Source organism: Doryrhamphus excisus, linkage group LG21 (assembly GCF_037039965.1).
Source record: "Doryrhamphus excisus strain RoL-2023G ecotype Guam linkage group LG21, RoL_Dexc_Guam_v1.1, whole genome shotgun sequence".
In the NCBI taxonomy this organism is placed as follows: Eukaryota; Metazoa; Chordata; class Actinopteri; order Syngnathiformes; family Syngnathidae; genus Doryrhamphus; species Doryrhamphus excisus.
The window spans coordinates 13,164,372-13,172,879 of record NC_136377.1 but is presented as its reverse complement, the minus strand read 5'-3'; the positions used below and the strand labels follow the sequence as shown (position 1 = coordinate 13,172,879).

The 8,508-nt window shown below is 37.7% G+C and overlaps 1 protein-coding gene across 2 annotated transcripts; it reads left to right on the top strand.

Moving 5' to 3' along the window:
• The first annotated feature begins 424 nt into the window (after positions 1 to 424).
• Positions 425 to 7,569, top strand: scimp (SLP adaptor and CSK interacting membrane protein). 2 transcript variants are annotated; one of them, XM_078787640.1, is made up of 5 exons: positions 425 to 751; positions 3,509 to 3,548; positions 4,338 to 4,411; positions 5,646 to 5,981; positions 7,524 to 7,569. In XM_078787640.1, the coding sequence occupies exons 1-5, from the start codon at positions 640 to 642 to the stop codon at positions 7,538 to 7,540; spliced, it is 579 nt and encodes a 192-aa protein (XP_078643766.1). In that variant the 5' UTR covers positions 425 to 639; the 3' UTR covers positions 7,541 to 7,569. The 2 variants fall into 2 exon arrangements, with proteins under 2 accessions (XP_078643766.1, XP_057942586.2); XM_058086603.2 differs by lacking the exon at positions 7,524 to 7,569 and having other exon boundaries at positions 427 to 751; positions 5,646 to 6,457.
• The last annotated feature ends 939 nt before the right edge of the window (positions 7,570 to 8,508 follow it).

Sequence of the window (8,508 nt, the reverse complement as noted above, 5' to 3'; positions counted from 1 at the left end):
TAATAAAGCTAAAACCAGCACGATAGACTGAGGTGGTTTTAATGGACTGATTGATGCGTGCACATAAATGACTTCTAAAACTCATCATATGCTTCCTGCAGTTGGAAGGAAAGATGCTACAAAGGGTTCCATTTTGGATTTGAATAGTAGTTTTAGTTGCGTAAGAGCGCTTTGGATGAAATTGCAGAATCTGGTCAACTGAGATGAAAACTGAGTGTATGTATTCCTGCGTAGTCCGCAATATGGCAGGGTTCTGGAATTTGCATGTTTGGGAACTGGGAATGTTTTGAAAACAAGTGGTGGTTGCCGTTTGATGTCATTCCGGGACTTGGACGGTGGGGGCTTGCAACTGTTGTAGGAAGTTGATAATGACAATAAGAGGGTATGTTCCATGTAGATAAAAACAAATACATTACATGGGTGTCAATTGTCAGTACAGAACGTTAGTCAGCAATAAAAACCCCCCCTGTGGGTTTGAGTGTACTAAAATAAGCCTTAGTCAAAGTAGAAAAAGAGGAAGAGGATGGTGTTCTTTCCCGTTGTTACTGCTTGCCACTGAAGACCAGCTCCGCTCTCCCTTTGTCTGAAAACCTCAATGTGCCTTTTTATTTTCTGCCTTTTCATCATCTGTCCGAGCCAATGGATATTGTGAGAGAATACTTCTGGTTATGGCTGCTGCTCGCCATCATCTTCGTGTGCGTCGTCATGGGCCTCATCTTCATCTGCATCAACTTGTGCATCGCCAAAGCAGGTTGGTTGTCTTTCTTTTTCATAGAAGTTATCAAAAACAGCAACAAACTCGACACCATATACCTACAGGATATTTGACTAGGGTTTTGGCGGTGGGTTTCTAAAAACAGCAGACTGCTCCTTTCACATAGAGGATCTTTGACCAACATTTTTGCAATGCTTCCTGAAAACCGGCAGAACTCTTGAATCCGTGGAGGACGGAAGATCACTGATGTGTTGTTACAGTAAAAACAACAGAGCCCTACTGTTTGTATACTAGATTACCTTTGATTGTGTTGTGTTTTTTGCATTTGGTTCCCAAAAACAGCAGGGAACTCCTGTCAGATAGAGGATCTTTGACCTGTGTTTTTACAGTAGGTTCTCCAAAACAACAAAGAACTCCTGTCATACTTTGACAATTCATTCTTAAAAAGAGGGTCTAGTATTTTTGGCGGTGGATTCCTAAAAACAGCCATGTTGAGGATATTGTACAGTATGAGTAGGTCTTTAAAAACAGCCGACCACTCTCGTGCCATTGAGAAGGTCTTTGAATAGCAGTTTTTTGCCATGGGTCCTTAACCCTTAGATCAGGGGTGGGCAAACTACGGCCCGGGGGCCACATCTGGCCCGCCAAGTGTTTGAATGCGGCCCGCCCAATCTTTCCAAAGTATTTCATTTAAACTCAACATACAACCTGGCATCATGGCCTGAGCCAACCTTTTGATGGTTTTATCAATTTCGTTTTTTGACATGGTCTGTTGTTTACAAAGTGCTCCAGAAAAAAGGGACACAAGCACATAATAATAATAATAATAATTATTATTATTATTATAAGATTATTAGATTATTATAATTATTATTAGAACTATTATGATTATTATAATTATTATATTAATGCTAATTATTATATTAATTATATATAATATTATTGTTACATTTGCATATTTTACATAATAATAATATAATAATTATTATTTTGATTTGATTGTAATTATTATAATATTTTATTATTTTTTAAAATATTTAAATATAAATATAAAATAATAAATAATAATAGCAGATTGCATGATAATTTTACAGATACAATAATACCAGGTGGACTGTTATGTGTAAAATCTGCCCCCCCCCCGTAAATTTTGTCATATCAATGCGGCCCGCGAGTCAAAAAGTTTGCCCACCCCTGTTCGATACTATAGAACAATGTCGAGTGCATTATTGCCCACTTTTAATGCAGTTCGGCGCAGGATCGGATATATGGATAGTCCGGTTATATCGATATTTTTTCTGACTCCTTAGAATATCGATATAACGAGACTTTACTGTAGTTATAAAGTAGGCGAATTTGTTGATAATACTAACAGTCATGAAAGACACATACACAATATTATATGAAGATAATACTTACATGTATTAGCACTTTATGTGTAAAATAATCTTCCTGAGGGGTGACACTTCTGATAGAGTCTGTGTGGTCTACAGTTAATTTGTTCCTGACAGCCAAAGTTGATAAGTATCAAAGGTTCCTATTGGATTCCATAAAAAATGCATGCGGGTCATCTTTGACCCACTTATGGAAGGTTGGGGTAGTAACACAAAAACTAACATTTCTTAAAATGTATAAAAGGTAAGTTAAAAATGTGAATGGCATGATATCAAAAACATGTTTGTTGAGGAATACCTGAAATATGAAATGATAAAAATGTTTCATTATGAAGATATTTCAAGACAACAACCTGACCGGGTCATTTTTGACCCACTTATGCATCTCGGGGTTAAAAAGTAGCCGAGCACTCCTACAATATAGAAGATCTTTGACTAGAGTTTTTGCAGTGGGTCCTGAAAAACAGTAGTGCTCACATAGAGGAGCTTCAACTCGTTTTTTTTTCTTTACGTCCTTAAAACCAGCAGAGAGCTCCTGTCATTTTTTGCAAGCATTTTCTTTTGGCCATTTGTCCTTAAAAACTACACTCCTGTTTGTAGGGACCTGCTACAAAAACTCTCGTCAAAGATCCTTTATATAACAGGAGTGCTTGGATACCTTTTGAGGACCAATGGCAAACCATGCTAGTCAAAGACCTTCTCTATGACAGGAGAGGTCTGCTGTTTTAGTACTTAGACCAAAAGTACTCGTACAAGATCCTCTCCATGACAAGTCCACATTGCTGTTTTTAAGAATCCACTGCCAAAAACGCGAGTCAAAGATGCTCTTTTTAAGAATGTACTGCAAAAAGCTCTAGTCGAAGATCTTCTGTATAACAATAGGGCTCAGCTTCTTTTTAAAGACAAAAAAATGGCGTTTGCTGTTTTTGAGAACCTCCTGCCCAAACACGAATCAAATATCCTTTATATAATAGCAGGGAACTCCTGTGACATCAAAGATTTTTGACTAACAGCAAGATGTCCTCTTCTGTCGAGGACCTTTGACAAACAAACAGTTTTTGCCGTAAGTCCTGAAAAACATTAGTGCTCCTATCATATAGAGGATCTTTAGCTGGTGCGTTTGGTGTGAGCACCTAGCTAACAATATAATGAGTTCTGGTTTCATTTTCACTATTATTCACGCATGCTTTGTCTTCACTGAAGTGTGACGTGTAAATGCTGACCACAACACAACAGGAAGCCGAGGACCTTTTATTAATATAATGATACTGACTGACTGTATCAAAGTGGTATCATGTACACACAACAAAAGCAACAAAACAACCTACAAGACAAACGACTTGATGAATCCAACGTAAAGATTCTGTTTTTACTGATTCTGCTCTTGTTTGTTTCACAGGAAAACACAGACTGGCGCCAGATCACAAATCCACTGCCATGTAATACAAACATTTCTCTATATATACGTCATGATCAGCTAAACTAAAACATCAAAAATAGCAAAATGTATATCGTGTTTTTACCACACCTTTGCTTTTTCCCCGTCAAGTCTCAATGTCATTTTCTGAAAGATATGTACAGTAAAGTCTCATTATATCGATATTCTCGGGAGTCGGAAAAAATATCAATATAACCGGACTATCCATATATCCGATCCTGCGCCGAACTGCATTAAAAGTGGGCAATAATGCACTCGACATTGTTCTATAGTATATTGGTTTTCCTTTCTAAAAAGATATAGCTAGCTGCCACTTAGCAAGATTAGCATAGAGACGCAACTTTCACCACTAGTTTTTGCAAAATTACTCAATTAGGGAGAAATGCTATGTTGTACAAGCTGTTTTCAAACTCTGAGTTTTCAAACTCTGATTTCCTTTCTTTATGAAGGGAATTACATTTTACACAAGAACTATTTTATTTTTAAATAGAGTAAGCCTTTCTTAAAAATATTTTTGAGAAACTAGCAATAATAATAGAATATAATTAGCGTGTATTAGCTATGCTAATTTTCCTAACTTGCAGCTATCGTTTGCTTCATGAAGCAAAACAGACTTTGAAAAAGACAAATAAATAATAATAATAATAATAATAATAATGGCATTTCCTTTTGAGAAAATAGTCAAATTTTAGATGGTTTGTGTTTTAGCTAGGCTATGTTGCAAATCGGCGGCTAGCTCTAGCTTCAGGACAGTGGACATTGAAAAATGTGTCTGAATTGCACCACTCAGGGAGACGAAATACCAGGAGAGGAACCAGACCATGACTCCCCCCCTGCCTCCTCGGACCCAGTTTCTGTTGGCAGGTAAAACGAAACTAGAATGTTGGCATAGAAGTGAGCCGTCTTTGAAGAAAGGTCTGCAACCAGGTCCAGGTCTGCTGACGTTTGACAAAAGAACACCAAAATGAAACGCTGAAAAGCTGCAGGGCACACCCGTCAATGGAGGATCTTTGACTAGTATTTTTGTAATAGGTTCTGAAAAAACAGCACAGTGCTTCTTTCATATACAGGATCTTTGACAAGCATTTTGAAACAGGTTTTGAAGAAGAGCAGAGCACTGCTGTCATTTAGAGGATCTTTGACTAGTGTTTTTACAGTCAGTCCTGAATATATATAGAGGATCTTTGAGTAGTGTCTTTGTTGTCGGTTCGGAAAAACAGCAGAGCACTCCTGTCACATACAGGATCTTTGACTTGTGTTTTTGCAACAGTCCCTTAAAAACAGCAGAGCACTCCCATCATATAGAAGATCTTTGAGTAGTGTTTTTGCAGTTGGTCCTTAAAAACAGGAGAGCTTTGCTGTCACATAGAGGATCTTTGACTAGTGTTTTTGCAGTCAGTCCTTAAAAACAGCAGAGCGCTCCTGTCACATAGAGGATCTTTGAGTAGTGTTTTTGCAGTCGGTCCTTAAAAACAGCAGCGCTTTCTTGTCATATAGAGGATCTTTGAGTAGTGATTTTGCAATCGGTCCTTAAAAACAGCAGAGCACTCCTGTCATATAGAGGATCTTTGAGTAGTGTCTTTGCAGTTGGTCCTTAAAAACAGGAGAGCTTTGCTGTCACATAGAGGATCTTTGACTAGTGTTTTTGCAGTCAGTCCTTAAGAACAGCAGAGCGCTCCTGTCATGTAGAGGATCTTTGAGTAGTGTTTTTTTTTGCAGTCGGTCCTTAAAAACAGCAGCGCTTTCTTGTCATATAGAGGATCTTTGACTAGTGTTTTTGGAACAGTCCCTTAGAAACAGCAGAGTGCTCCTGTCGTATAGATGATCTTTGAGTAGTGTTTTTGCAGTCGGTCCTTAAAAACAGCAGAGCTTTCTTGTCATATAGAGGATCTTTGACTCGTGTCTTTGCAGTCGGTTCTTAAAAACAGCAGAGCACTCCTGTCGCATAGATGATCTTTGACTAGTGTTTTTGGAACAGTCCCTTAAAAACAGCAGCATGCTCCTGTCGTATAGATGATCTTTGACTAGTGATTTTGCAGTAGGTCCTTCCAAATGTGGTAAAATACCTTTTGGTGTTATCTCACCCTTTATGTTTCAGAGGCACAGAGCTACGAGAACATCAGCGAGCGTCCTAGCTGTGGACAGAAAATAGGGTCCCACTTCCAACAAATCACGACAGACTTTCACGACCATGAGCCAAACATGGTCGTCCCTTGTGAACGTAAGCAGATCCTGGACCTGCAGCCCAACTACAAAACCTTCCATGACTTTGAGCACAACCTGTCCCCCATTCCAAAGTACGAAGAGATCACGGACGAGCAAGCCAACTACGTGAAAGTAGATGACGAGGACGAGCCATTCCCTCCGGCGCCTCCAAACCAGGAAGTAGTAAATCCAGTTGAGGACACTATGGAGGACTACGATGACGTCGCAGGTGAGGATGAAAACCAGGACGAGAAGGACTATGACGATGTTGGCTAAGACGATGTTGGGGATGTGAAGTAGACTTGACTAAATCTCAGTGTACCTCACGAAACATCATTTTAAGACCATTTAAGATTTATATAGTATCGTGCATGTGTGTGTTACTATAAATGTCTTCCCTATGGAACATGAAAGCAGGGTAGACAGGAGTTGAGCTGAGTGGGTAACGGCCACAAAAGTAGCTATTATTATTATTTATTTGGGATTATTGTGCCTGTTGTGAGATCATTCAAACCTGCAATAAAAGTCTGTTGTTTTGGTGCAATGATGAGACGTTGATTTGTGCCACCTGCTGCAACTGCTGCTTTGAAAGAGAGTAGAATGTATAAACAACGTAATCCTATATTAATGCATTTTGTGGTTTAATATACATGTATGACTCTACTCTACTACTAAACGACATTTACGATAAACAGGCATGATGCTATTCATGTGAACATTGTAATCTTGGACAACATGAAGCAGCACTTCATAGAATAAAAACGAATGCATGATATTTTTTTGCACATCAAAAATTGTCACAGCATTATATTACAACTTTATGAATTATAATTAAATTAATATATAATTAAAAACATTAATTATATAATTATGAAAATATTATAATTATTCATTCATTCATTTTCTACCACTTATATATAATAATATATATTTAATAATAATATTATAATTATACATTACAATACATAGTTACATACAATACATTGTTCTATACTATGTTCTATACTATAGAACAATGTCGAGTGCATTATTGCCCACTTTTAATGCAGTTCGGCGCAGGATCGGATATATCGACAGTCCGGTTATATTGATATTTTTTCTGACTCCTGACAATATCGATATAACGAGACTTTACTGTACATTAATATTGGTTTATTTTGGTCATTTATTTTGATCTCACCAAACATTGAGACACACTGCTTCTCAAATGGTGGGGTCAGACCTCCCCTGGGGGGTCGCGGGGAACTGTCAGATGCGGAGAGAGAGTCTTTCATTTCAATGCAGACCTACCAGCAGGTACAAATTGATAGTACTCAACGTGCAGCTTGTATGCTCTCCATTTTGTTGCATATTCCTGGTTTCATTTTTAAGTTCAGTCTGTACAGTACAGATAAATGAAGAAATATTATCAGTTTCTCAAGTATTTTAAATCAGGGGGTTGTGAAATAATGCCTGTCCCTTAGGAGGGGCATGACAGAAAATAAATGAGAAGGACTGGATTATAGGAACATTACTGTCGACACTTGAATGTCTTCTATTTATTTGTTTATTCATTTATTTATTTCTACTTCATTTAGTCATGTGTATGTGCAAAAAATTTAATTGCACCAGGCCCAGTTTGGAGAGCCGCTTGTAAGTTTCGTATCGTGCCAGCGAATCAGAACTCGTCTGTCATCGACCCGACTGTACTGGCCACGGTGGTTTATCCTCATCAGTGTGCCTGTTGCTGCAACTGAACCCTGACCTCCTGGCCTATCCCGTTATAACCTAGCACGTACGCCGCCTTGAAGCGCCTTGCTCCTGCTGGAAGCACTACACCAGAAGTTGAAGTGGGCCCAAAAAGAGTCGAGGAAATGAAGAAATCACTTGATGTCAGGAGAGATCCCCAAAAGAAACACATCATCAATTTAATGATGAAATTAAAGAACTGAACTGAAGGCTGAAAAGGACAAGAATGTGGAGTTGCAGATTTGGAACAATACTGTATTCAAGGATGAATGACATTATTGTCAACGGCCTGGGAACTAAACCCAGGTCATATGTGAAAGCAGTCTGTGTGGATGGAAGATACATAGAGCCTGATCTGGATTCCATTGTAAGGCAAGTGTTTTACTACACAGACGAACAATATAATAATAATATTAAAGCTGACATTAAGTTATCAATTATTCAGGATATTTGTATGCGCAGACTTCAATATTGATCTTCTGAACCCACATCAGCAAAGATAGTCGATGACTTTGTAGATACAATGTACGCTATATACTAAAATCACCAGATCAAGCAGCATAACCGACCACTGTGCCACACTAATTGATTAATATAGTCACTAATGATTTAGATAATAACTAATAACTAATTAACAATATCAATGACCATCTTCCAGTGGTTAGAAATTACAGTGAAAGCTATAGGAAGAGAAATATGGAATATAAAAAAAACAGACTATGAACAGAAAAAAATGTCAAGGCATATGAATACTTTCTAAATATTGATATGAACCTGCACAATAAGCACTGTCCATTGAGGGAATTGAGTAATAAACAAAAGAAGAGAAATCAGCCACGGATGACAAAAGGTCTCCAAAATGCTTATAAGACGAAAAGCACATTATAAAGGAGATTTATGATACAAAAAACAAAGAAGCAGAAAATAAGCACAAAAAAATGTTAACAAATATATTAAGAATCTAAAAGAGAGAATATTACAGTAATCTATTAGACAAGAACAAAAACAACATTGAATGAAATAAATAC

Bases quoted from the DNA above. Each gene is read 5' to 3' on its own strand.
- scimp (XM_058086603.2), top strand. From the start codon at position 640: ATGGATATTGTGAGAGAATACTTCTGGTTATGGCTGCTGCTCGCCATC. The intron at 752-3,508 runs GTTGGTTGTCTT...TTTGTTTCACAG, and splicing joins CTTGTGCATCGCCAAAGCAG to GAAAACACAGACTGGCGCCA. The intron at 4,412-5,645 runs GTAAAACGAAAC...TTTATGTTTCAG, and splicing joins GACCCAGTTTCTGTTGGCAG to AGGCACAGAGCTACGAGAAC.